We start from the raw sequence: 27217 nt of genomic DNA, 5'->3' as shown, positions 1-27217 counted from the left end.
TCTCCCCAGCCAAGGTAGGGAACGTCAGAGAGGACTTCAGTATCTTTCCAAGTTTGTTCCTTGGAGCTCCAGGGACACCTTGCAGGAGCCTGTGGGGAATGGAGTATGTGAGGTATTCACCTGCTCTTCTGCTGTGAGCTGGGCTGGGCTCCTGGGACAGTGGGAGCTGATGAAACATTACAGCGCTGCAGAGAGACAGCTCTGGCCAGGAGCAGCTCCTCTGCCAAGCACACAGGGCTGGGGACACTGCCTGTAGGCACCGAGGGGAGACCTGTGAGGCTGAGAGAGCTGATGGATGCTGAGAGCTCACTGGAGGAGAAATCTCCACAGCACTCTGCCTGGTATGTCTGTGGGTGCAGGGCAATGCAGGTTCTGTTCCTGGAAGGATCTCCTAAAGCTGGGACATGGGGCAGTGTGTGGGGTCTGTCAGGAGGACAGGTTCTCTCTAGGACCTGAAAGTGCTGCCTGGAAGGGATGTCCTTCTGCCCCATCAGAGGGACAGGGCAGGACAGCTGTCTTCTCCTGGGCATGGCTGAGGGGTGCCCAGGGCTGTCCTTGTGAGCCGGGTCCCTGCACCCCGGTGTCTGTGTGCTGTGGCAGGGACTCTGCTGCTGCCAGGGTCAGCACCCAGCCTGCCTGCTGGGCTTTGATCAGCACTGCAGAAAGAAGCTGTGGGTGGAAAGTGTGACCTATGGAAGGACAGTGTAGGGCACTTCTGCTGGCTCTGCACACATCTATTAGTGAGGCTGGCACTGAGCTGGCCTTCACTTGAAGACACCCATCCATAGGACTTGGACTTCCATTCTCCCAGCAGTAGCATGCTGAAGCCAGCACAAAGCAGACCTCCCAAAAGGGACCTGCTAGAGTTTTCCTGAACTAAATTAGAAGTATGGAATTTTCTTTTTCCCTCAATGAAAAGTTCCCTAACTTCTCATTGTGCCTTTTCCTCCTTGGACAGGTCTCCACACTTGATGGCAGCAGATGTCCAACAGCAGCTCCATCAGCCAGTTCCTCCTCCTGCCCTTTGCAGACACTCGCGAGCTACAGCTCCTGCACTTCTGCCTCTTCCTGGGCATCTACCTGGCTGCTCTCCTGGGCAATGGCCTCATCATCATCACCATAGCCTGTGACCACCACCTCCACACCCCCATGTACTTCTTCCTCCTCAACCTCTCTCTTACTGACCTTGGCTGCATCTCCACCACTGTTCCCAAATCCATGGCCAATTCCTTGTGGGACACCAGGGCCATTTCCTACACAGGATGTGTGGCTCAACTCTTTTTCTTTTCCTTTTTTATCTCCACAGAGTTCTGTCTTCTCACTGTCATGGCCTATGACCGCTACGTTGCCATCTGCCACCCCCTGCACTACGGGACCCTCCTGGGCAGCAGAGCTTGTGTCCACATGGCAGCAGCTGCCTGGGGCAGTGGGTTTCTCAATGCTGTGCTGCACACAGCCAGTACATTTTCACTGCCCCTGTGCCATGGCAATGCTGTTGACCAGTTCTTCTGTGAAATCCCCCAGATCCTCAAGCTCTCCTGCTCAGATGCCTACCTCAGGGAAATTGGACTCATTGTGGTCAGTGTCTGTTTTGGTTTCGGGTGTTTTGTGTTCATTGTGGTGTCCTATGTGCAGATCTTCAGGGCTGTGCTGAGGATTCCCTCGCAGCAGGGACGGCACAAAGCCTTTTCCACCTGCCTCCCTCACCTGGCCGTGGTCTCCCTGTTTCTCATCATTGCTGTGTTTGCCAACCTGAAGCCCCCCTCCATCTCCTCCTTACTTCTGGACCTGGTATTGTCATTTCTTTACTCCGTGTTTCCACCAGCAGTGAACCCCCTCATCTACAGCATGAGGAACCAGGAGCTCAAGGATGCCATGTGGAAACTGAGGACTGGATTCTTCTAATCAGCAATAAACTGCTCATCATCTTCTGCATACCACTGGCCATGTAACTCACATCAGGACCAGTCTCTATTTAGTAGGGTTTTTTCCTTCTATGTTGTCCAAGCTGTAATAACATTGTGCCTGTTCATCCCATTCCTAATGCAGTATCCAGCGGTCTTGTGTGAATCACACCCTGTGTAATGATGAGCTGTGCTCCCTTTGCATCATGTTACCTTGAAATGTGCATATTTTTTGTTTCATTATTTTTATTCTGGCATTTATAATAAATTTACAAGCACATTTTCATCATCTGAATCACTCAATCAGTTGTCTGAATTGGGAAATCTTTCCCATCATGAGAGAATGGGAATTTCCTGGAACTTTACCATAGAATCATAGAATCTCTTATATTGTCAAACCACAGCCTGACCCTTTCCAGTCCACCTGTAGACCATGTCCTCAAGCACAATATCTCTATGTTTTTTAAATGCCTCCAGGGATGGTGAGTCCACCACTTCCCTGGGCAGCCTGTTCCAACACTTGACTATGCTTTGAGTAAGGAAATGTTTACTGCTATCTAACCTAAATTTCTCCTGGTGCAGTTGAAATTATTTCCTCTTATTCTATCCGTGTCTATCCGAGATAAGAAACTGACACCCCCCCCCCCCCACCCTACACCCTCCTTGCAGGTAGCTGTAGACAGAGATAAGGTCTCTCCTCAACGTCCCTTTGTTAAGACTTTAAAAGCCCCAGTTCCCTCAGCTGATGAGCATAGGACTTGTGCTCAAACACTTCTCCAGATTCATTGCCCTTCTCTGGACACACTCCAGCATCTCAACATCCTTCTTGTAGTGAGGGGCAAAAAACTGGACACGGTACTCTAGGTGTGTCCTCACCAGAGCTGAGTCTAATGGAACAATCACTTCCCTACTCCTGCTGATTACACTATTCCCTATGCTGGTGACACCTCCTTATGGAGGTCAGGATGCCATTGCCCTTCTTGGTCACCTGGGCACAGTGCTGGCTCATGTTCATCTGCCTGTCCACTAACACCCCCAGATCTTTGTCCTCCAGGGAGCTTCCCAGCCACTCTGCCCCAGGCCTCTAGCATTGCCTGGGGTTATTGTGACCAAAGTGCATGATTCAGCTCTTGGTCTTTTTGAACCCCATAAAACTTGCCTCTGCCCATCGATCCAGCCTGTCCAGGTCCCTCTGCAGAGCCCTCCTGCCTGCCAGCAGATCAACACTCCCACACAATTTGGTGTCATTTGCAAACTTACTGAGGGTGCAATCGATCCCCTCACCCAGATCATTAATAAAGATGTTAAAGAGGATGGGCCCCAGCACAGTGATGAAGGTTTTACTGAACTCTAGGTAGATCACATCCACAGCCGTCCCCTCATCCACTGAGCAGGTCACCCTGCAATAGAAAGAGATCAGCTTCTTCAAGCACAACATTTCCTGAACCCATGCTGACTGGGATTGATGGCCAGAGTGTCCTGCATGTGCTGCATGATGGTACTCAAGATGATTAGTTCCATTCCCTTCCCCAGCACTCAGGTCAGGCTGACAGGCCTGTAGTTCCCTGGGTCCTCACTCTGTCCCTTCTTGTAGATGGGTGTCACATGTGCCAGCTTCCAGTCAGGTGGAACCAGCCCGGTCAGCCAAGACTGCTGGTAAATAAGGCAAAGTAGCTTGGTGAGCAAATCCACCATCCCCCTCAGTGCCTGTGGGTGTATCCCATCCAAGCCCATCAACTTCTGCACATCTAAGCAGCTGAGCAGGTCAGTAACCAATTCTCCTAGGATTATGGGGGCTTCCATCTACTTCCCATCCCCATCTTCCACTCAGGGGTCTGGGTATCAGAAGACAACTGACCATGCTGCTAAAGAGTGAGGCAAAAAAGGCATTAAGTACATCAGCTCTTTCTTTATCCTCCATTACAGTGGTTCCCCCGAGATCCAATAAGTTTGGGAGATTCTATTTTTAATACTTTATCAGTTTTTAATAGATTCTATTTTTTAATTCTTTAAGTACAATAACAAAAGGAGGGACAGAGAGAATCTCCCACCTTTACTGTAGGTCACAAACAGAAGTTACAAGGGCTGTGAAAGCATCCTGAACTGAAATCCCCCCAGGTAGCCCACTAGCAGCCCAGTAACCTTGGAGATCTGGGCTTTCCTAGCCAAGACAATAGTCCTAAGAGTGCCTCTCATCATTTTTGGGTTCTACTAGGTTCCCCCTTTGATATTTCTAAACATACAGCAATAGCTCCCAAGTAAATCTATGAAGGCTGAACAATGTTCCTGGGCTGAAACCTCCAGAGGTAGCCCAAAATCAGCCCTGGTAACCTTGGGGTGAAGGGCATTCCTAGCCAAGGGAATGGTCCTGTAATACCAGACATCATTTTCTGGCTCTACCAGCATCCACATTAAGAATTGCTAAACGTCCAGCAATAACTTCCAAACAAAAAGTTTGAGAGCTGAAATATCTTGTGAGCCAGAAACCTCCCCTGGTAGGTAGAGAAAGAGCAGACCCAGTAAATTTGGGACTCAGAGCCTTCGTAGCTGAGAGAACGGTCCTAAGAGTGTGTGATGTCCTTCCCGGGCTCTAGAAGCATCCAACTTTGAAAAATGCCAAACGTCCAGTAAGAGCTCCAAACAAAAGGTGTGAGGGAGGAAAGAATTCTCTGGCAGGAAATCTCCCCAGGGAGCCAGCAGACAGCACCAGTAACCTTGGGGCTCAGGCCCCCCTTCATAGGTGAAGGAACAGTCCTAAGATTGCCTGACTTCATTGCCAGGCTTTACAAGCATCCACCTGTGTAACTGATAAATGTCCAGTAACAGCTCCCAAACAAATCGATGCGAGGTCTGAAAAAGGTTTTGTGGCCTGAAACCTCCCCAGGTAGTAGAGTAGAAGTACAAGAAACCTTGAGGCTCAGGGCATTCCTAGCCAAGGCAACGGTCCTAAGAGTACCTGACGTCATATTTCAATCTACCAGCAACAACCTTGGAAACTGCTAAACCTCCAGCAACAGGTGTCAAAGAAAAGGAGCAAGGGCTTGAAGATATTTCTGAAACGTCCCCAGCTATCCCCCTAACTGTGCCTGAGGTAGTTTTCCAGTTCTACCATAACCGAGTTTCAAACATGCTAAATATCCAGCAAGAGCACCCAAGCACAAGTTGCAAGAGATGAAGGATCTCCCTGGCCCGAAACCTCCCCAGGTTGTGCACTGGGAGCACCAGTAAAGCTGACCCCCTTCAAACACTGCTTGGCTGTAGCAGCAGCTGAGGGAAGAGATTTCATGGGTATTAAACTGCGTCATGTGTAACTGCTGTTTGTTGTCAGAGAAATCTGTCTGTGCCTGTGAGCACAGATGATGCCAGGAAAAGTGTTGGGAGTCCCAGGAGGCCAGTGAGGGAACTGCTGGGCTTGGGGAAGAGCAAGGTTCTCCATGCAGGGTTGGATCTCCAGAGACTGCTTTTCCTGCCTGTCCAAAACTATTTAGGAGAGCTCTGTACAAACATCCACTGTAGAATGCTGCTAAAACATCTTCCGTGATCTGAAAAATGACAGAAACATTTTTTTTCTGTATGAAAAAATCCTCCATTTTGAAATTCCTTCAAAATTTTCATCACCCAATTAAAACCTCTCAAATTACTTATACAAGTCTTAATTTTTTAGAGGAAATTACCTGAGGAGTTATACTTGCAAGGGTTTTCTGGATGTTAATGAGCCTCACGGTGTCTCTGGTGAGTCCAGAGACTTCAGCTACAAAGAGGAGAGTGATGAAACCTCTCCAGAAGTCCAAGTCAGGAGTAATGCCCAAAGTACCTTGAAGCACTAACAGGCCCCACTGGGAGCCATTCCTGACAAAGCCTCCCTATGGGCTCATTAGAGCAGACAACTGGAGGCCATGAGGACAAACACAGGCAAAGCGCAGGCAGCTCTGATGCTGAGGACACCCTGGCTTGGTCTGATGAAGCAGAAATACCAAGTGCTGACCCCCAGCCCCTGGGCAGGGAGATCCTGACCCTCACCTGTGACTCAGGGCTCCTCCTTGGGATGTGGGGAGTGTGACACCAAGGGACGGACAGGGATGTGACACATGGAGGCCTTCCCTGGGGTGGGTGCAAGAGGAAAATAATGCCCTGTGGCCATGAGGACAATGTGTCTCCTCTGAGGCCTCTGTGGCCAGGACATCAGCCACAGCTAAGGGGGCAAAGACCTCATTTCTATCAGGCCCTTTCATCCTGGCTGGCACCCTTGGCCATCTGCACCACGGCCCATCCCACACTGCCCTTATGCTATACCTGTTTCCCTGCAGGCTGCAGGAAAGCATTGTCCTTCCCATCCTCATTCTCACCCTATGATGTCCCTTCCTGTACTGCTGTTTCTCCTTCTTCACCAGCTGTTTCTTTAAGCCCAAAGCCACCAGCTCATCCACACTTTCTCTGAGTGACTTCTTGCACCACAGCACTACCCTCAGAATGACATTTCTTTATCCTCATGGCCACTCTGACCTTCAAAGCTGTCATTTCAGTGGATTTGATATCCTATGTTCTTTCCACATACCACAGACAGGGCTTCCCTTAGCCTCCCCTTCCCCGACCTACAGAAGCAATGGTCACTCAACCTCCCCACACAAGACCCCTAATTGTAACTTGCCATACTTTTACTGCCCACACGATTGTTCCTCCCCATTTCTCCAGACTGGGGAGCCCCACACTGGGACTGACTGCTCCAGAAGTGGTCTCACCAGTGCTGCATCCAGATGGACAAGAAGGGCCCTTGTCTGTGTGGCCACTCTCCTCCCAGTGCAGCCCAATGTGCTCATGGACAGATCCCTGTTCAGCACCTCTGACTGCTATGGCATCCCCCAGAATGACCAAATTCTTCTTGTGCCCGGTTCTCCACCCATCATGTCTGAGCTGCGGGTGTTGTGCTGGAACCTTTGTTCATGGTTTCGCCCCAGCTGAGGGCCGGGTACCACACAGCTACTCTCTCTGTTTAACAGGGTGTGGGGGTGGATTACGGGTGGGTTGAAGGGAGAAAAAAGGAAATCAAAAAACCCCAAAACATAGTGGGTTGGGATAAGGACAGTTTACTGGGCCAGCAGAGAGAGACTAACAACAACAACAGGACTTTGTAGCAAAATATACACAACTGGTGCTGCACAATGCAGTTTCTCACCGAACCGCACAGCTCAGGGGGAGCAGCTCAGAGCTGTCCTGAACCTGGACACTCCCCAAAACTGCATGTCCTGGATCTGTACGATCCTCTCCCCTCCAGCCATCATCTGAGCATGACACAATTGAATGGAATACGCTCTTTGGCCAGTTTGGGTCACCTGGTTGTGTCCTGGCTGTGTCCCCTCCCAGCTCCCTGGGTGCAACTCGTGTTCTCGTAAACAGGGCAGCATAAAAAACTGAAAAGTCCCTGACTGCTTGGACACAACTCGACCATCCCTGTGTTATCAGCACTGCTCTCATCTGAACTCCCAAACACGGCATTCCACTCACTGCCAGAAAGAAAATCAACTCTACCCTGGCTGAAACCAGGCCACCTTTGCAGACAACATATGCAACACAACAGTGGGCTAACTCTTGTAATCATACAGCATGGATAATCCCGTTGGTCAGTTATGGTCAGCTGGGCCTGTTCTTTCCCCTTCACGGCACTTGTGCACTCCCAGCTGACTCATTTCTGGAGCAGAATTAGTCAGAAGCCCTTGATGCTGTCAAGCACTGCTCAGCAAGGAACAAACACATTTAGTTAGACTTTTTGGCTTACAAATCCAACCCACAGAACTCTGGGGGCTGCAAACATGAGAATTAATTCCATCCCAGACAAAATATGGTCAGGAGGAGAAGATCTCTTCTGGTTGGAAACCTTCTTGAAGTTTCTGGTCTGCAAAGCCAGGTGTTTGTCAAGGTGAGTTTGAAGTGCAGCTCCATTTTGTTAACAGCGCACATGTGTGCGTGCAGATACCTCTCCAGATTGTGTTCTAACAAAATGACAGCAATCGGTGTTAAAGAACCTGGGACTCTATGGCTGGATGTTCAGCATGTTTGGAGGTCGATGAAGGTAGAGGCCGAAAATGAAATCAGGCATTTTTAGGACCATTCTTGTGGCTAGGAATGCCCTGAGCTCCAAGCTTACTGGTGCTCCTAGTGCAGTGTCTGGGGAGGATTTAGTCCCCACACCTTTTGCTTTGGTGCTATTGTTTTACATTTAGAAGTTTTCAGTGTGGATGCAGGTAGATCTGTAAATTGACATCAGGTCCTGTTAGTACTGTTCCCTGTCTGGGAGTGCCCTGAGCCTCAAGGTTAATGGGGTTGCTCATGGGCTACCTGGGTGGGTTTCAGGCCAGGAACCTCTTTAATTCCCCACACCTTTGGTTGGGGACCTATTGCTATACATTTAGAATATTTTAAGGGTGATGCTGGTAGAGCTTGAAAATGACATCAGGCACTGTTAGGATTGTTCTCGTGGCAAGGAAAGCCCTGATCTCAAGGGTTACTGGGGCTACTCGCCTCTCACAGTGGAGGTTTTGGCCTACGAACATCTTTCATCCCTCAAATGTTATTTAGGAAGGATTTATTGCTGGAGCCTTAGCAGTTTCAAAGCTGGGTGGTAGCAGAGCCTGGAAATGACATCAAGAACTCTTAGGACTGTTCTCCTAGCAAGCAAATCTCTGACCCCCAAGGTTACTAGGGCTGCTAGTTGGCTACCTGGGCATGTTTCATTCCAAGGAACTTTTTTCAACTGTCCTGGTTTTGGTCAGGATGGAGTTAACTTTATTTGTAGCAGCAGATGGAATGCTGTGTTTGAGAGTTAAAATGAAAGCAGTGCTAATAACACCCTGATGGTTTTAGTTGCTGTCAGACAGTCAAGGACTTTCTCAGCTCTTCGTATTTCTTTATTCATGAGAAAAGAGGGGCAAAGCCAGGACAGGTGACCCAACTGGCCAATTATGTCCTGCCCAGGATATCGGGGGCTGATGGGAGGAAGGCCAAGGGCGGCTCCGGGATGCGCGGTTCTTGGGGGACGGTCGGGTTCTGGGACGGCTCTGGGTGGCACGGCCTGAGCTGTGGGTTTGGTGAGAAACTGCATTGTGTATCAACAACCTCATATATTTTTGCTCTAAAGTCCGCTAGCATTGTTATATTTTATCTTTCTATTATCTTAGTAAACTATCCTTATCCCAACCCACGGGCCTTTTAGTTTCTTGGTTTTGGGGTTATTTGCCCCTTCCTTTTCCCTTCCCTTGCCTCTCACCCCCCCCTTCCCTCTTCCCCTGCTCTTTTCCTTTAAGGAGCAGGCAGCTACGTGGATCTCGGCTCTCAGCTGGGGTAAAACCACAACATCAACCCTCTCATTTTTTCTTTGGGAGATATTACTGGACGTTTAGCAGTTTCCAAGTTGGATGCCGGTAGAGCCTGAAAATGACATCAGGCACTGTTACAACCACGCGCTTCGTAAGGACTGACCTGAGTCCAAGCATAAGTGGAGCTGATAGTGGGCTACCTACTGAGGTTTCAAGGCAGGACAATCTCTCAGCCCTTGATTTTCTTTTGGGGGATTTATTGCTGGTTGTTTTGCAGTTTCAAACCTGGACTCTGGTAGAGCCCGAAAAATGATGTCAAGCACTGTCAGGAAGATTCTGTTGTCTGTGAAAGCCCTGAGCCCTAAGGATACTGGAACTGCTTGTGGACTATCTCAGGAGCTTTCAGGCCAGGAACATCTTTCATCTCTCAAAGCTTTTGTTAAGGATCTATTGGTGTTTGTTTTGTAGTTGGAAAATGTATACTGGTAGAGCCCAAAAGTGATATCAGGCATTGTTAGGATCATTCCCTTTCTAAGGAAAGCCTTGAGCCCCAAGGTTACTGGGGCTGCTAGTGAGATGCCTGGGCAGGTTGCAGAACATTAAAATCTTTCACTTCTCAGACCTTTTGTTTGGGAGCTATAGCTTGATATTCAGCACTTTTGAAGGTGGTTGCTGGTAGAGCCGGAAAAACACGTCAGGCAATTTATGGATCATTCACACAGAATCACAGAATTACAAGGTTGAAAAAGACCTTTAAATCATTGAGTCCAATTGATCCTGTCCTATGCTAAAGCATTTCCCTAAGTATCTCATCTACCTTTTTTGAACACATCCAGGGATGGTGATTCAGCCATTCTGTTGTCTATGAAAGCCCTGAGCCTGAAGGTTACTGGGGTTTCTAGTGGGCTACCTGGGGAGTTTTCAGGCAAAGAATATCGTTAGGCCCTTGCACATTATGTTGGGGGCTACTGCTGTACAATTAGCATGTTCAAAGGTGGATGCTGGTAGAGACACAAAATGACATCATCTAATGTTATGACCATTCTCTTCGCTAGGAACTTCCTGATCCCAACGTTACTGAGACTGCTTTTAGTCTTCCTGGGGAGGTTTCAAGCCAGGAACATCTTCCTGCCCTCACTCCTTTATGTTGGGAGCTATTGCTGGAGAATTATCAGGTTTGAAGGTTGAGGCTGATAGAGCCGGAAAATGATGACAGGCACTACCTGGACCATTCCCTTAACTAGGAAAGCCCTGACCCCCAAGGTTCCTGGTGCTGCGAGTGTGCTACCTGGGGAGGTTGTAGTCCAGACCCATCTTTCATCCCTCTCACTTTTTGTTTGGGAGATATTTCTGGATGTTTAGTGTGTTTGAAGGTGGATACTGGTAGAGTCCTAAAATGGCATCAGGCAACTTTAGGACCATTCCCTTGGTACTCATGTACAAGGATCAGGTTATAATGCTCACTCCTGGAGAAGAAACAGACAGACGGTCTGTGGGCTGGGAGGAGGACAGTTTACTGACAAAATCACAGTAAAAAATGATAACAGCACACTGCAAACCACACTCACATCCAGTGATAACACACAGTACTTTACTGACCAAAGGATAACAAGGTACTGCACAACACAAGGACCAACCAAATGCCCCAGCCATACTCAGATTTAAGGAAACCATGAGTGTCCCTCCCCAGCCAGCCCCTTTTATGGGGGAGAGATGTCAGATGGTGTGGAAAACAGCCTGGACTAACTCAGCTCATCTGTGCTAACTCAGGTCACCTCTGCTAACTTAGGTCACCTCTCCTGGCTGCTTGGGGAGGTTAACTCTTGCCTGGCCAGAAAGAGGACAGCTGTGCATTTATTCTCCCCTGTCTGTCGCATATTTCTACCTGTCCAAAGTCAATTGACCATGTCTGAAATCATCATTCCAACAGTGGATATGCACACCAGCATTTGTGGTTGCTCTCTAGATTTCCCTTCCCCTTGGACCATTCAGACACCTCTCAACCATCCAGCTGCTGCTCTGAGTTCCAGGGAGTTAAACCCTTGCCTTTCTGGCAGTTGCCTGACTCATTCTGTCTTTAGCCGCCTCTTGAGTTGTGGTGATTTCACAGACTCCTTCCTCTCACAAAAACATTTCTCACAGAGTTAGGCTTTGTGGAAGGTGAACCTCACTGGTGGCAGATTGCATTTGGCATAGAGTGAGGAGTGTTTAATTTAATGGTGAATCTTGTCAGGTTTCTTCTGTTGGTGGGAAAAGACCTCCCTCTGTGCTGCCTGTGTGCAGCCAGTTCTCTAAGGAAAGCAGGGGAGCTGGTACAGAGGGGCTGTAATGCCCCACTGTGGAGTGCAACAGACCTGATGTAAGGACAAGGGATGCAAGTCCCAGTTGGCTGGTGAGAGTCATGGTGGGCTTGTGGAGATGTGCAGCAAAGTTGTCCCCACTGCCTCAACGGACCATTTTTCGGAGCAGTCCAGACCTCCTTAGGAGGCACCCTGGATCAATCTCAGTCAGAGGATATCACCTCTGCTCTAAAGTGAAAATAGTAACCTACACCCTTAAAAAGAAATCAGTTTTACTCTGAGCTCCCTTTGAAACAGCTTCAATGATCTGTACATGTGTTGAAGACTTGAAGATAATTACACAAAGAGACACAGCTCATTATGGGTTGCTGTTTATTTTTATGAGCCCTGGGGTGCATTTGGTGCTGAGTCCTTGAAGCTCAGGTACTGAGAGGAAATTACACAAAAACTCCATGTCAAAAGCAGAAGCCAAAGTACCCTGAAGTATTAATGAGTCCCACAGAGAGCCATTGCTGGCTGAGCCTCCCCAGGGACTCGTTAGAACAGGTAATTGGAGGCCATGTTGGCTGGTAGGCAAAGGCAATGTACAAGCAGCTGACATGCTGAACAGGCCCTGTGTTGGTTTGATGAAGCAGAAAGGCCAAGCCCTGACCCCCAGCCCCAGGGAAGACAGGTCCTGCCCCTCAGGCATTGCTCAGGCTCTTCTTGGGGCACTGTGGGATGTGTAACACTGAGGGAAGAACAACAGGATGAGAGTTCTCCTCATTGTTGGTCCAAAGCCCAGCTAGAAATTCATCTGGCCTCCATTTAAATAAAAGAAAGATCAGGGAGACCCTCCATCCCCTATCAGATTCAGGAGGAAACTGTGGTAAGACAAGGACAAGGCTGAGGTGCTTAATGAAATGTTTGCCACTGTCTTTAGTAATAGGAGCAGTTGTACAGAGAGAATCCAATTCCCTGAGCTAGGAGACAGGGACAGGGAGCAGAATGATGCCACCTCAATCCAGGAGGAGATGGTTCTGCTGCACCACAGAGATGTGCAGACATCTGTGGGGCTGAATGGGATGCACCTAAGGGTGCTGAAAGAGCTGGCAAGGGGGGTTCACCAAGCCACTTTCCAGCAGTCCTGGGTGACTGGATCAGTCAACATAACCCCCTATATAAGAAGAGACAGAAGGATGATCAGGGAAATTACAGGTCTGATAGTTTGACTTCAGTCCAAGAGAAGGTAATAGAGCAGACCATTATCCAGTTCATGAAGAACCCCCAGGTGATCAGGCCCAGCCAGCTTGGGTTCATAAGGGCAGGTCCTGTTTCATCAACCAAATCTTCCTCTATGACAGGGTGACCTGCTTCTTTGACAAGGGAAGGGCTGTGCCTGTTGTCTAACTTGACTTTAGCAAGGCCTTGGATACTGTTTCCCACCACCTTGTCCTAGAGAAGCTCACTGCTTGTGGTTTTGCAAACTGTGGTGGTTCGGCTCCAAACAATGGCTGAGCAGCACATGCTGCTCACTCACTCCCAGAGGAGAAACAGGCAGAGACTCTGTGGGCTGGGATAAGGACAGTTTACTGACAAAAGCACCATAAAAGGGGACCAATAACAGCCCCAATTGCAGTCACACCCAGTGATAGCACAGAGTACCTTACAACCCCAACAACAACAGAGTTCTGCATCATGCCAGGACCACCCCTCCCCAACCAGCCCCTTTGATGGGGAAGTGATGTCAGGTGGTGTGGAAAACAGCCCAGGTGAACTCAGCTCACCTGTGCTGGCTGCTTGGGGAGGTGAGCTCTGGCCTAGCTAGAACCAGGACATTATCCACCCCTGTTTCCACACCATCTACATCATGCCCAGATCTTATGTTTTCAGCATATTGGGGAGGTTAATAACATCTTTTATTATTTACACCATCTGCCATGGACCAGGCATCAGTATAGAGCTACATATGTGGCCACTTTTCTCGTTTGCCAGTGTTTAAAGCCAGCTGGATGGCTTTCACCTCTGCAAACTGGCTGGATTTGCCTTCTCCATAGGCAGCTTCTGCAACTTGGCGTGTGGGACTCCACACAACAGCCTTCCACCTCTTATGTTTACCAGCAATGCAACAGGACCCATCGGTGAACAGGGCAGTTCACTGTACAGTGAGGTCTCTTCAGCATGTGTCACCTGTTCCTCTGGTGATATTCCACAATCTTTGCCTTCTGGCCAGTCTGTGATCACTTCCAGGATTACTGGGTGATTGGGGTTTCCTATTCAAGCCTGCTGTGTGATAAGTGAGACCCACTTGCTCCACATAGCATGAGTGACATGGTGCTTACAAGGGGCCTTCCCTTTGAACATCCAGCCCAGCACCAGCCATCGGGGTGCCAGGAGGAGCTGGGCTTCGGTCCCAATCACTTCTTAAGTGGCTCAAACCCCTTCCTGTGCTGCCAGTATTTCCTTTTCTGTTAGAGTGTCTGGATCCTCTGTAGCCCTGACTCCAAAACCCCAGAGACTGACCTTGAGCCTCCCCTGGTGCTTTCTGCCAGAGACTCCAGGTAGGGTCATTCTCCCAGGCTGACCTGTAGAACACATTTTTTACATCTGGCCCAGTCTGGACAGGCCCAAGGGCCACTGCATGGACTATCTCCTGTTTGATCTCTTCAAAGGCTTCTTGCTGGTCAGGGCCCCATTGGAAATTGTTCTCTTACCAGGTTACACAGTAGAGAGGGCTGACAATGAGACTATAGCTGGGGATATGCATTCACCAGAAAGCCACAGTGCCTAGGAAAGCTTGTGTCTCCTTTGTGTTGGTTGGTAGAGACATAGCTGCTGTCGTATTGGTAACATCCACTGGGATCTGATGACACCCATCCTGCTATTTTAGTCCTTAAATGTGGATTTCTGGAGCAGGTCTTTTGCCCTTACTTTGTTTGATGGCAAAACCAGCTTGTAGCAGAATTTGGATCATTTTCTTCCCTTTCTCAAAAAATTCCTCTGCTGTGCTGTCCCATGCCATGACATCATCAATATACTGTAGGTGCTCTGTGGCTTCACCCTGCTCTAATGCAGACTGGATCAGTCCATGGCAGATGGTGGGGCTGTGTTTCCAGCCCTGGGGCAGTCAATCCCAGGTGTACTGGATTCTCTTCCAACTTAAAGCAAACTGTGGCCTGTATTCTGCTGCCAAAGGAGTCGAGAAAGACACATTTGCAATGTCGATTGTGGCGTAGAACTTGGCTGCTTTTGACTCCAGTTCATACTGGAGTTCCAGCATGTTTGGCACTGCAGCACCCATAGGCAGCGTGACATCATTCAGGGCATGATAGTCCAGCGTCTGTCTCTACTCTCCACTGGACTTCTGCACTGGCCAGATTGCACTGTTGAAGGGTGAGCGGGTTCTACCAATCACTCCCTGACTCTCCATTTGATGATCAGTTTATGAATGGGAATCAGGGAGGCTCTGTTGGGTGTGGTATTGTTGCCTGTGCACCATCATGGTAGCAATTGGTACTTGCTGTTCTTCAATCTTTAGCAGCCCCACAACTGACAGTCCAGGCAGAAGAGACACTTGTTCAACGTCTTCTGTCTCTGAGGCTGCTATTTCAAAAGCCCTCTGGTACCCTTTTGGGTCTTTGAAGTGCCCTCTCCAGAGGAAGTCTATGTCCAGTATCCATGGAGCTGCAGATCATCAGCATAACACTAAATTATCTCTCACATGGCTAATCCCCTCAGATAATGGATATCTCTCTCCATGGTCATCCACTGGTCTGGCCAATACACAACATCTTCAATGAACTGGTACCTTGCCCTTAGGCTTGATCAAAGTCACTTCCAGAGGCTGAGAGCTTGAGAGTTCCTTCCAATTGCCTTGTTCCTGCCTCCTTCTCTGGACAGGGATCCCAGCTGCTTGGCCTCCCTGCCTTCTCCCTGCTGCCTGCCCCATTGTCCCAGCATCGCAGTAGCCAGCTGATGATACACTCCCCTGGAAGGTGGCTGAAGTCTTTTCTCATGACTCTCAGCTCAAGGACAAGGATCAGGTTATAACCTCTGTTACTGCCTCTTCAGGTCCTTGCAATGCTCCCAGTTCATCATCATCTTTCACAATGAGGACTGATTTCTCCATGTATTTCTTCTTCTGGATAGAGGTGACTGACAGTCGTACTGGTTGGCTGTCTGGATCAGCTCTGGGGTTGGCCTCTGAGGTTTGAGTACCCATGGTGCTTGTTGGGGAGACTGCAGGACCTGCACTCTCTGAGGCCTGGGTAGCTCCAGTGCCTGTTGTAAGGGATCTTTCTGGCTCAGCTGTGGTGTTGGTTTCTGAGGCCTGGGCAGCCACAGTGCCTCTGGATCTGTTTTTCTTGTCTAGGTATTTTTCATGCCCTCCCACACCCCATGCCACCCCTGACCCTTCAGCCCAGGTAAGACCTCTTGGCAATATTCTTGGAACAGTTGTTGGTAACACATAGGTCCAGACAGACATTCAGGAGAGAGAGCAAGACACATATGCTGGTCTGAACATCCCAGAGATAGTCAACATTCTCAACAGATGTTGTAAAAAGCCTAAAGGGAAAAGGGGAGGAGAAAGCATCCCTCACCTCATCCTCTACCGTTATCACAAACCTTCAGGCCCAGCCTTGGGCTCCAAAAAGGGCTGTGGTGCTTCAGCTCCAACCAGTGGCTGAGCAGCACATGCCGCTCACTCACTCCCACAGGAGAAACAGACAGAGCCTCCGTGAGCTGTCCTAAGGACAATTTACTGACCAAATCACCATGAAAGGCAAATAGCCCACAGTGAATTTCACTAATACCCAGTTATGACCCAATAACTGCACAACATGATGACCAACCTGATGACTTGGCTGCACTCCTTGCCCTGGAGGCACCAGGAGTGCCCCTCCCCAACAAGCCCCTTTTATGTGGGAGTGATGTCAAGTGGTGTGGCAAACAGCCTGGGCTAACTCAGCTCACCTGTGCTGCCTGCCTGGGGAGGTTAACTCTTCCCTGGCAAGATCCAGGATAGATGGGATAGGATTGGGATGGGGATGGGATTAGGATGATGTAGTCAAGGCACCCATCGATCAGGAGGTGTGTCAGTTTGCCAGGGTTGTTTGCCTGTGCAGCTGTAAAGTCACAGGCTGTAGGAGATGATAACTGCCCTACAACCTGCCCAAATCCTTCCACAAACTCTGCCAGCCAGAGACTGGCTGCTGAGGGAGGGGAAAATGTTGGAGAGACTGTAACAATGATCATTAAACTGTTGCCCAGAGGAGCAGCCAGGAAGATGCCCCGGAAGAGGCAGAACGGCAGGAGCTGCAGCTCCCATGGGTACTGTAAAGGCCAGGAGGAGGAACTGGCTGACGGAGCTGCTGTTGGACATGTGGTGCCTCTGGGTATGGATGGTCCTAACTGTGACCATCTGGTGTCTTGTTATTTGGCCAAAGGAATTCCCCAGCAGGCTCAAAAATGCTGCTTCCAGGCACTGCTCTCTTTCAGCATTGCTCTATTGGACCTTGAACCCACTCATGTCCCTTGGACAACCTCTGGCCCTTCAGCTGACAATAGGGGTTTGTCTGAGCAACTCTCTCCTGGCCTCCACCCTCAGTAATTCCCAGCAGGTCTCAGGCAGCCATGCTCCTTAACATTTGCAGAGGGACAGAGAACCATGCCTGTCCCTGCCTGGGCGTCCTGTCTCATGCAGAGAAAAGGAAAGGTGATTGTCCTGCCCAGCTCTGGTTTGATCAGGAGAAAGGACTCTGCTGGACACAAGGATTTCTCCCCAGACAAGGGAGGGAACATCAGTGAGAACTTCAGTTTCTTTCCAAGAAGGTTCCCTGGAGCTCCAGGGAGGAGTCCAGAGGGGATGGAGAGTATGATGCGTTCATCTGTTCCTCTGCTGGGAGCTGGGCTGGGCTGCTGGGATGGACAGTAGGAGCTGAAGAAATATTGCAGCGCTGCAGAGAGACAGCTCTGCCCAGGAGCAGCTACTCTGCCAAGTGCACAGGGCTGGGGACACTGCCTGGAGGCACCGAGGGGAGACCTGTGAGGCTGAGAGAGCTGATGGATGCTGAGCTCACTGGAGGAGAAATATCCTCAGCACCCTGCCTGGTATGTCTGTGGGTGCAGGGCAATGCAGGTTCTGTTCCTGGAGGGATCTCCTAAAGCTGGGACATGGGGCAGTGTGTGGGGTCTGTCAGGAGGACAGGTTCTCTCTAGGACCAGAAAGTGCTGCCTGGAAGGGATGCCCTTCTGCCCCATCAGAGGGACAGGGCAGGACAGCTGTCTTCTTCTGGGCATGGCTGCAGAGGTGGGAAGCAGCGTGTGCACCCAGGTTTGCACAGGGCTCTCTTTGAGACTAGGGTCCATGTTCCCTGGGGGTCTGTGTGCTGCTGCCAGGGACTCTGCTGCTGCCAGGGTCAGATCTCAGCCTGCCTGGTGAGCTTGCATCGTTGCCTCACTGTGGGTGGAATGTGTGACCCATGAAAGGACAGCGTCGGGTCCTTCTGCTGTAACAAAGGGTGCTGCTCAGCCCCAAATTACTCCCAGCTCCAGCAGATCCACATTAACTTCCAGGGACTTTTCAAGAACACCAAGGATGCATTTTCCACTCCATGGAAATGGGGACTTTGCTTTGAATTTTCTGCTCTTTTAGAATGGGTGGTGAGAGCTGAGCTTTTCATGATAACTTTGAGGACAGTGCAAACTCATTTGTCATTAGGCCTTGTCAGAGCATCTCCTGAGCCCTGCACACACAGAGGTTCCCATGGCAGTGCCCTGATGCCAGGAGGGGTCTGCAGAGCAGAGCTGAGCACAGGGCAGGTTGGATGAGCTCTGTGTGCACTGAGCAGGAGGTAACATGAGCAAAGAGAAGCAGCTTCAGGGACAGATGCAGGCAGCAAAGTCATTGTCAGGGAGGGAGAAGGAGCTGTTCCCAGAAATGCCCTGGCAGTTGGTACCTCCCTGACATCCCCAGCAGTGCAGAGACCCCCTAGTTTCTGCCACCCAGCACAGACGCTGCACCCAGCAGTCCAGGTTTTCAGACTGAGTCTTCTCTTTGATAGCCCAACCAATGTTGAGGACAAATCCCTGGGTGCCTGTCTGTTCATCTCTGTCCTTCCTGGCTTGGCTGGAGAATTTCTCCCTCTTTCCCGTCCTGTTCTTGCTGCCTTTGTCCCCCCCGTGAGCTGGGGTTCTGGGCATGTCAGTTGGTGGGGCTGACACTGAGCTGACCCTCTCATCAGGACCCCCATATGTACGACTGAGGAATGGATTCCTCAGCTCTTTGTAGGTCCAGTATCTTCTATGGGGAACGCCAGGGGATGATCTCAGAGCGTCCAGCACAGGGCAGCTGAGAGCAGGGCTGATGGACAGAGCAGCTCCCCACACTCTGCACTCAGGGGAAGGTTTCACTGGCACTGCAGCAGCAATGTCAGGGAGTTCTGACAGAACAAACACTCCTCAGGTACAGTCAGGAGAAAACCCAAGCTCCAAAGCTCTTCCCTGCCCTTGGGTGAAACTGGAGTGACAGTGCTGAAAAGCTCATTCATATCCACAGGGGATTTAGCCTGAGATCACACCATCCTTCTATTTACTGACTGCTGCCAGGCAGGACTGAGTTCTCGAGAACCACAGCTGACCCTCCTCCCAGCAGTGGCATGCTCAAGCCAGCACAAAGCAGACCTCCCAAAAGGGACCTGGAAAATTCTCCCAAAATACAGTTGTTCCTCAGAGTTCCCTAAATTCTCACTGCCTCTTCCTATTTGCACAGGTCCACATGCCAGAATAAACATATGTCCAACAGCAGCTCCATCAGCCAGTTCCTCCTCCTGCCCTTTGCAGACACATGGGAGCTGCAGCTCCTGCACTTCTGCCTCTTTCTGGGCATCTACCTGGCTGCTCTCCTGGGCAATGGCCTCATCATCATCACCATAGCCTGTGACCACCATCTCCACACCCCCATGTACTTCTTCCTCCTCAACCTCGCTGTTACTGACCTTGGCTGCATCTCCACCACTGTTCCCAAATCCATGGCCAATTCCTTGTGGGACTCCAGGGCCATTTCCTACACAGGATGTGTGGCTCAAATATTTTTATTGGTATTTTTGATTGTCACAGAGTACTTTCTTCTGACTGTCATGGCCTATGACCGCTACGTTGCCATCTGCCACCCCCTGCACTACGGGACCCTCCTGGGCAGCAGAGCTTGTGTCCACATGGCAGCAGCTGCCTGGGTCAGTGGGTTTCTCTGTTCTGTGCTGCACACAGCCAACATATTTTCACTGCCCCTCTGCCATGGCAATGCTGTTGACCAGTTCTTCTGTGAACTCCCCCAGATCCTCAAGCTCTCCTGCTCAGATGCCTACCTCAGGGAAATTGGACTCATTGTGGTCGGTGTCTGCTTATTTTTTGTGTGTTTTGTGTTCATTGTGGTGTCCTATGTGCAGATCTTCACGGCTGTGCTGAGGATCCCCTCGCAGCAGGGACGGCACAAAGCCTTTTCCACCTGCATTCCTCACCTAACCGTGGTGTCCCTGTTTGTCAGCACTGCCATGTTTGCCTACCTGAAGCCACCCTCCTTCTCTTCTTTATTTCTTGACTTGGTAGTGGCATTCCTTTACTCAGTGTTTCCACCAGCAGTGAACCCCCTCATCTACAGCATGAGGAACCAGGAGCTCAAGGATGCCATGTGGAAACTGAGGACTGAATATTTCTAAAGTATAATAAACTGCTCATGTCACAGATCATGTAACTCACATCACGACCACTCCCTATTTAGAAAGGTTTTCTAGCTGGGGGAGGGGAAGGATTTGATTATTGTTTTGCCTTCGAGTCTGTCTAAGCCATAATATCATGATCCATGTTCGTTTCATTCCTAATGAGGTGTCTCCCAGTCTTGTGTGACCCAGACACTGTGCTCTCTTTGCATCATGTCTGCCTGCAAAGGCCATTTTTTCCCTTCTTTTTATTTTTTCCTTATATTTAGAAAAAAATTACAAGCACATTTATTTCAGCTGGATCAGTCGACTACTTATTTGCAATGGCAGTGCTTTCCCACCATGACAGAAGGGGAATTTCCAGGATTGGTGGCCATGGCAGCAGAAGAAACACTCACTTTCCCCTGTACCGGCATTACTGCTCGTCTGTGTCTTTCATCTCCCTCATCATTCAGGTTTTTCCACCTCTCCTGATGATTCGGCCATGCCTAAGGACATCCTTTCAGCAGACTAGATGGACATGTGCACTTCACTTTGATCACTGGTTTCCATGTCTGCATGCTCCTTGGTCATTCACATGCCGCCCAGGTCTCTGGTGTCTGCTTTGAGCCTCCGAGAGTTGGACAACGTCCATTTCTCAGAAGTCCAATGAGCTGTCAGAGGTTCTGTGTGTTGATAAGTGACCTTTCTATGTATCTGATCAAAACTCTTCTGGGAGAGAATCTCCTCTGTAAGCTGACCCCCTTCACACGCTGCTTGGCCGTAGCAGGCAGCAGAGGGGAGAGATGTCATGGTTATTAAACTGGATCATGTTTAACTGCTAAACTATTTAAATGGCTAAACTGTTCAAACCTGAGTAAAATCCAAGTAGTTGTGGAAGTCTTGAGTTCTTTCATTAAAATTACTTGAAGTGACATGCTTGTAATGGCTCTCTGGGTGCTAATGAGCCCCACGGTACATTTTCTTCTGAGTCCACAGACCTCAGATACCAAGAGGAGAGTGATGAAACCTCTCAAGAAGTTAAGTCAGGACTAATGCCCAAAGTACCTTGAAACATTTGTAGGCCCCGCTGAGAGCCACTACTGACAAACCTCCCCATGGGCTCCTTAGAGCAGACAACTGGAGGCCATGAGGACAAACACAGGCACAGCGCAGGCAGCTCTGATGCTGAGGACACTCTGGCTTGGTCTGATGAAGCAGAAATGCCACATGCTGACCCCCAGCCCCTGGGCAGGGAGATCCTGACCCTCACCTGTATCACCCTCCTTAGGTGTGTGATGCCAAGGGAAGGACAGGGCTATGACACATGTGGCCTCCCCTGCAGTGGGTGCAAGGAGGCAATGATGCTCCATGCCTGTGAGGACAATATGGCTCCTCTGAAGCCTTTGTGTCAGGGACATCAGCCGTAAACAATGGGTAAAGACCTCGTTTCTATCAGGGCATTTCAAACTGGCCAGCACCCTTGGCCATCTTCACCACAGCCCATCCCACCCTGACCCACACCTGTGCCTGTTTCCCTGCAGGCTGTAGGAACCCAATGCACTTCCCCACCTCATTCTCAGCCCACCATGTCCCTGCCTGTACTGCTGTCTCTCCCTCCTCACCAGCTGTTCTCACAAACACAAAGCCACCAGCTCAGCCAGGCTTCCTCCAAGGGATTTCTTGCACCACAGCACTACTAGAAGGTCAGAATGACATTTCTTTATCCTCATGTCCACTCTCTGACCTCCAAAGCTGTGGTTTCACGTGGACTTCCTTTCTTATATTATTTCTATGTAGCACAAAGTTTGCTGCCCTCAGCTCTCCACCAGCCCCTACAAAGAAAATTAACTTTATCTTGGCCAAAACCAGGCCACCTTTGCAGACAACAAGTGCAACACAACGGTGGGCTCACTCCTGCAGTCACAGAGTATGGATAAGCCTGTTGGTCAGTTATGGCCAGCTGGGCCTGTTCTGTCCCCTTGCAGGTACTTGTGCACTCCCAGCTGACTCATTTCTGGAGCAGAATTACAAAAAAGGCCTTGATGCTGTGCAAGCCCTGCTCAGCAAGGAACTAACATGTTTAGTTAGACTTTATGCTTACAAATCCCAACCACAGAACTCTGGGGGCTGCCAGCATGAGAATTTACTCCAGTCCAGCCAAAATATGGTCAGGAGGAAAAGATCTCTCCTGGTTTAAAATATTCTTCATATTCCTGTTCATCAAATTCCCAGAGTTTGTCAAGGTCTGTTTGAAGTGAAGTGCCATTTTCTTAGCAGTTCTCATCTCCTTGCAGATGGCTCTTCAGAGTTCTGGGGCATTAAAATAAATGACAGCAAGAGGTGTCAAAGAACCTGTGATTCTATTGCTGGATGTTTAGCATCTTCAAATGTTGATTATGGTAGAGCCTGAAAATGACATCAGGCATTGCTAGGACCACTCCCATGGCTGGGAATGCCCTGAACTCCAAGCTTTCCAGTGCTTCTAGTGTGGTAACTGGGGAGGTTTCAGGCCAGGAACATCTTTCAGCCCTCCCAACTTCTGTTTTGGTGGTGTAATTGTGCATTTAGAAGTTACGAATGTGGATGCTGGCAGAGCTGGAAGATGACGTCCAGCACTGTTAGGACTATTCCCTTGGCTGGGAATAGCCTGAGCCTCAAGGTTACTTGGGCTGCTTGTGGGCTACCTGGGGATGTTTCTGGCCCAGAACACCTTTCATCCCTCCCACCTTTTGTTTGGGAAATACTGCTGGACCATTAACCTGTTTGTAGGTGGACACTGGTAGATTCCAAAAATGACATCAGGCAGTGTTAGGACGGTTCCCTTGGAAAGGACAGTCCTGACCCACAAGGTTACTGGGGCTTCTTGCCTGCTCCCTGAAGTGATTTCAGGCCAGGAACAGCTTTCATCCCTCACACCTTTCACTTGGAATGTACTGCTCTATGGTTAACAGGTTGAAAGGTGGATGCTGGTATAGCTGGAAAGTATAGCACCATATTACTCCCATAATTTTCCTCTTCCCCCACCCAGATCCCCCCATATCCACCCCCAGAACCCTCCTTCAAAATCCCCATGTCCCCTCCCAGCACCCGTGGTTGCCCACCCACCCACACCTTAAACCCTACCTCAGCCCACCCTTAACCCTCTGTGGTGGTTTGGCCCTGGCTAAAGGCCAAATGGCCACCAAGCTGCTCTGTCACTCCCCTTTTCAGTCAAAAAGGGGAGAAAATATATATCAGGAGGCTTAGGACTTGAGATAAGGACAGAGGGATCACTTTCCAATTTGAACAACGGGCAAAAGAGACTCAACACAGAATAGAAGAAAGGAAGAAAAGTGATTTATTACTACTACAACTACACACTGAGTGATCTAGAGTCCGGTAATGAGAAGCACAGCCAGGTCTGAAAGCACCTTCCCCCTGCCCTTGCTTCTTAGCAGAGTTAAACTCCATCACGATTTTACTCCCTTCTTCCCCCACCCAACATGGCGTGGGGAGGGGCAGGGAACTTTCCTTGCCCAGATCTTCACACTTCATCTTCCCCCCTCCTCCCCCCCTTCTTCACACACTTGACTTTAATCATCAATTCGCTCCCTTCTTTCCCCCATGGCAGCACAGGGAGGGGCAGGGAATGGGGAATGGGGAGTTGCAGTCCGTTCCTCACAAGTTCTCTTCCATCTTAGCTCAGGGGGGCATTCCACACACCCCCTTCCCCTGCTGCACCGTGGGGTCCCTCCCATGCGAGTCATATCCACAAACTTCTGCAGTGTGAGTCCTCTTTACCAGGGAGTCATCTCCTCACCACAGGCCTCTCAGCAGGACTCCCTTCCATGGGGTGCTGACCTTCGGGCCCAGACTCCCCTGGCCTGGTCCCCCCCAGAGTCACAAGTCCCCTGGCAAACCTGCTGCAGGGTGGGTCGGTCTCTGCACAGGCTGTAGATGGTCTCTGCTCCCCGTCCTTATCCATGGGCTGTGAGGGGACATCCGCTCCACCATGGTCCTCTCCACGGGCTGCAGGGGAATCTCTCTCTCTGGCACCCATGGGTGAGGATAAGGACAGTTTACTGCCAAAAATCACCATGAATGTGGAACAATAATGGTGAGTTACACTCACACCCAGTGCTAACACAGAGTACCAGAGTACCTTATTGACCCAGCGATAACAGAAGGCTGCCCAACACCAAGGACAGACCAACAGACCCACAATCCCAGCCACACTCAGACTGTCCTGGAAGCATCCAGCCAGCTCCTCCCCAACCAGCTGCTTTTATGGGGAAGGTGGTGTGGAAAAACTGCCTAGGCCAACTCAGCTCACCTGGGCTAAATCAGATCAACTGTGATGCCTGATTGGGGAGGTTAACCCTGGCCTGGCCAGAACCAGGACAGTTGAACAATTAATGGGACGACACCCAGGGAAGATACAAGCATTTCCACAACTGAAGGTCCAGTCACACACACTGTGACCCACAAAACCTCCATTGTTGTCATTCCGATTCAGACAATATTCCCCCTTTTCTGGAACTGGGGTTTTCCATGGATTTGTTTCCTCATTCCAATGGAATGAATCATTACCAATGGTTATATCACTTAGATCACTCAGGAGCCAGTTAGGGGATATTGTTTCAACGTCCATGGCCAGTCTTTAAATCCTGAAGGGCTCCCGCATCCCCAACCATTTGTCAGGTTAAAAGCATTGGGCACCTGCTGGCCTAAAGTTATAAATCCATTTTGCCACCCCAGGCTGAAGAGGGGGCACAAAAGTTTCCCCAGATATTAAAGGTGGTGAGAATGGTCAATCAAAACAATGTTTGTGATAGTCTGCTAAACGCCCTATAAATATTAACAAAGCAGTTATTAACTAAACTATACAGACAATTAACAGCTTCATCTATTCCTTCAAGCAGGTGTCAGAGATTCTATCTGGAAAAGAGAAGAAACCCAGACTCAGTTTGTATTAAGGGGCTGGTCGTAGATTGTTATTAGAAGAATGGAATAATCCACCTTGTATTGACTTTGTGTTCCTTCCCATGGGCATCTTTTGCTTTCCAAGCTTATTTGTTGAGGGGCTCAGCCAGTACGAGGGGAACAGTCCCAATGGTTGGCATTTCTACCAAGACTGGCAGACCAGGAGAGAAAACTGGTTTTCTGGGGTGCTGGGAGTGTTCAGGTTTGGGGATTAAAGCTGGGGGTTAGGACAAAAGGCATTTAGTTGGGACATCCAATTAATCCCCATCAATCACTGACTCGGGGAACTGCATCCCAGAGTCGTTCTGCCCAGTGTGGCTTGTGAGCTTTTAAAAACCCTTTCAAAAGCCCATTAGTTCCCCCACTATCCCATTAGCTTGGGGGTAACACGGGGTGTGAAATCCCCTCCTGACTCCTCCTTCCTTGGCCCACTCCTGCCCCTTGGCAGCAGTGACATGACTGCCCTGGGCTGACTGAACAGACTGGGGGTTGGCAGAAAGCGAAACCAGTTTGTCAGGGCCCGCCCTGGATGTTCTCCTGCTGCTCCTGGAAATGCCTGGGCTGGGACTAGGCCAGAAATGATTTCCACTCCCACTAATGATATTGTTTCCCCTCCGCCTTCCCAAGGGCTCCAATAGAGTCGATGTGCCAGGCCTCCCAAAGGGTCTTTTTCTCTCTCAGCTGGAGGGGGGTCTCTTCCATGGGGTGCCGCTCTCACCGCAGGCAGCATTGTTCACAGGCCCAGAGCCAGGTGGGGCAAGCTTCCCAGTGACAGGCCACCCCCTGGCATGTGCCTCCCTGTGGGAATCCTTGGATCCTGCCTGGCCACGTTTCACATGCAGCCATTCCAGGAGCCTGTCCCAATGTCCTCTGAGCTGGTCCTCTTTCTGCAGAGGGGCAATGCTGGCCAGTTCCTCTGAGCTGAGGGAGCTGGGCCTCGTTACCTTGGAGAAGAGGAGACTGAGGGGTGGCCTTATTCAGGTTGAGAAATAAGCAAAGGGCAATGGGTGCAAGCTGGAGCAGAGTTCCATGTGAATAAAAGGAGAGACTTTCTCAGTGTGAGGGTGACAGAGCACTTGGACAGGCTGCCCAGAGAGGTTGGGGAATCTCCTTCTCTGGAGACGTTCAAACCCACCTGATTGTGTTCCTGTGCAGCTTAGTCTAGGTGATCCTGCTCTGGCAGGGAATATTGGGCTAGATGATCTTTTGAGGTTTCTTCCAGCTCCTAACATTCTGTGATTCTTGGACCTTGGATCCCCCTGCACATCTCTTGGACAACCTCTGGCCCCTCAGGTTTCACCAGGTGTTGGTGTTTGAACACCTCCTTCTTGGCCTCCACCCCGTTAATTCCCATGGGAGCTGGGACCAGCAGCTCCCAGGAAGCAGGTGTCTCTTTTGTGCCCATTGGAATTGGGGCAAGAGTACTCCCAGCTTCAGTGAGTTTGAGGCAGCCATGGGCCAGAGCTGCATCCCTTTCCAGCCCCAGCGCTGCAAAACAAGGATGAGGTGCCTCGAGTGACTTGTCATACTCCTTCGCCTCCCCAAGGGGAAAGAGTCCCCTTCCTCTCCTTGCCTGGGTGTCCTGTCTCATGGGGAGACAAGGAAGGGTGATTCTTCTGCCCAGCTCTGGTTTGATCAGAAGAAAGGACTCTGCTGGACAGAAGGATTTCTCCCCAGCCACGAGAGAAAATGGCAGGGAGGACATGTCTTTCCAAGTAGTTTCCCGGGAGCTTCAGGGATAGCACAGAGGAGCCCAGGAGTATGTGACGCATTCGCCTGCTCCTCTCCAGTGAGCTGGGCTGGGCTCCTGGGACAGTGGGAGTTCATGAAACATTGCAGCACTGCAGAGAGACAGCTCTTCCCAGGAGCAGCTCCTCTGCCAAGCACACAGGGCTGGGGACACTGCCTGTAGGTACTGAGGCTGAGAGAGCTGAAAGATGCTGAGAGCTCACTGGAGGAGGAATCTCCTCAGCTTCTCCCTGGTATGTCTGTGGGTGCAGGGCAATGCAGGTTCTGTTCCTGGAGGGATCTCTGGGACATGGGGCAGTGTGTGGGGTCTGTCA

The 27217-nt window shown here is 50.1% G+C and overlaps 2 protein-coding genes across 2 annotated transcripts; both read left to right on the top strand.

Moving 5' to 3' along the window:
• Window positions 1-981: 981 nt before the first annotated feature.
• On the top strand, window positions 982-1905 carry LOC311198763 (olfactory receptor 14A16-like; the record flags this gene model as incomplete). Its single annotated transcript, XM_084272766.1, has 1 exon — window positions 982-1905. One exon carries the CDS (start codon window positions 982-984, stop codon window positions 1903-1905), a length of 924 nt encoding a protein of 307 aa, XP_084128892.1.
• A 7408-nt stretch (window positions 1906-9313) lies between these two features.
• LOC311198762 (olfactory receptor 14A16-like) lies at window positions 9314-21513 on the top strand (the record flags this gene model as incomplete). The annotated part of the gene is made up of 3 exons (XM_084272765.1): window positions 9314-9365; window positions 19429-20096; window positions 21481-21513. 3 exons carry the CDS (start codon window positions 9314-9316, stop codon window positions 21511-21513), a joined length of 753 nt encoding a protein of 250 aa, XP_084128891.1.
• Between the last annotated feature and the right edge of the window lie 5704 nt (window positions 21514-27217).

Source organism: Gallinula chloropus (genome assembly GCF_964237585.1).
Source record: "Gallinula chloropus genome assembly, chromosome: 18".
Lineage (NCBI taxonomy): Eukaryota > Metazoa > Chordata > Aves > Gruiformes > Rallidae > Gallinula > Gallinula chloropus.
This window is presented reverse-complemented; position numbering and strand designations above follow the sequence as displayed.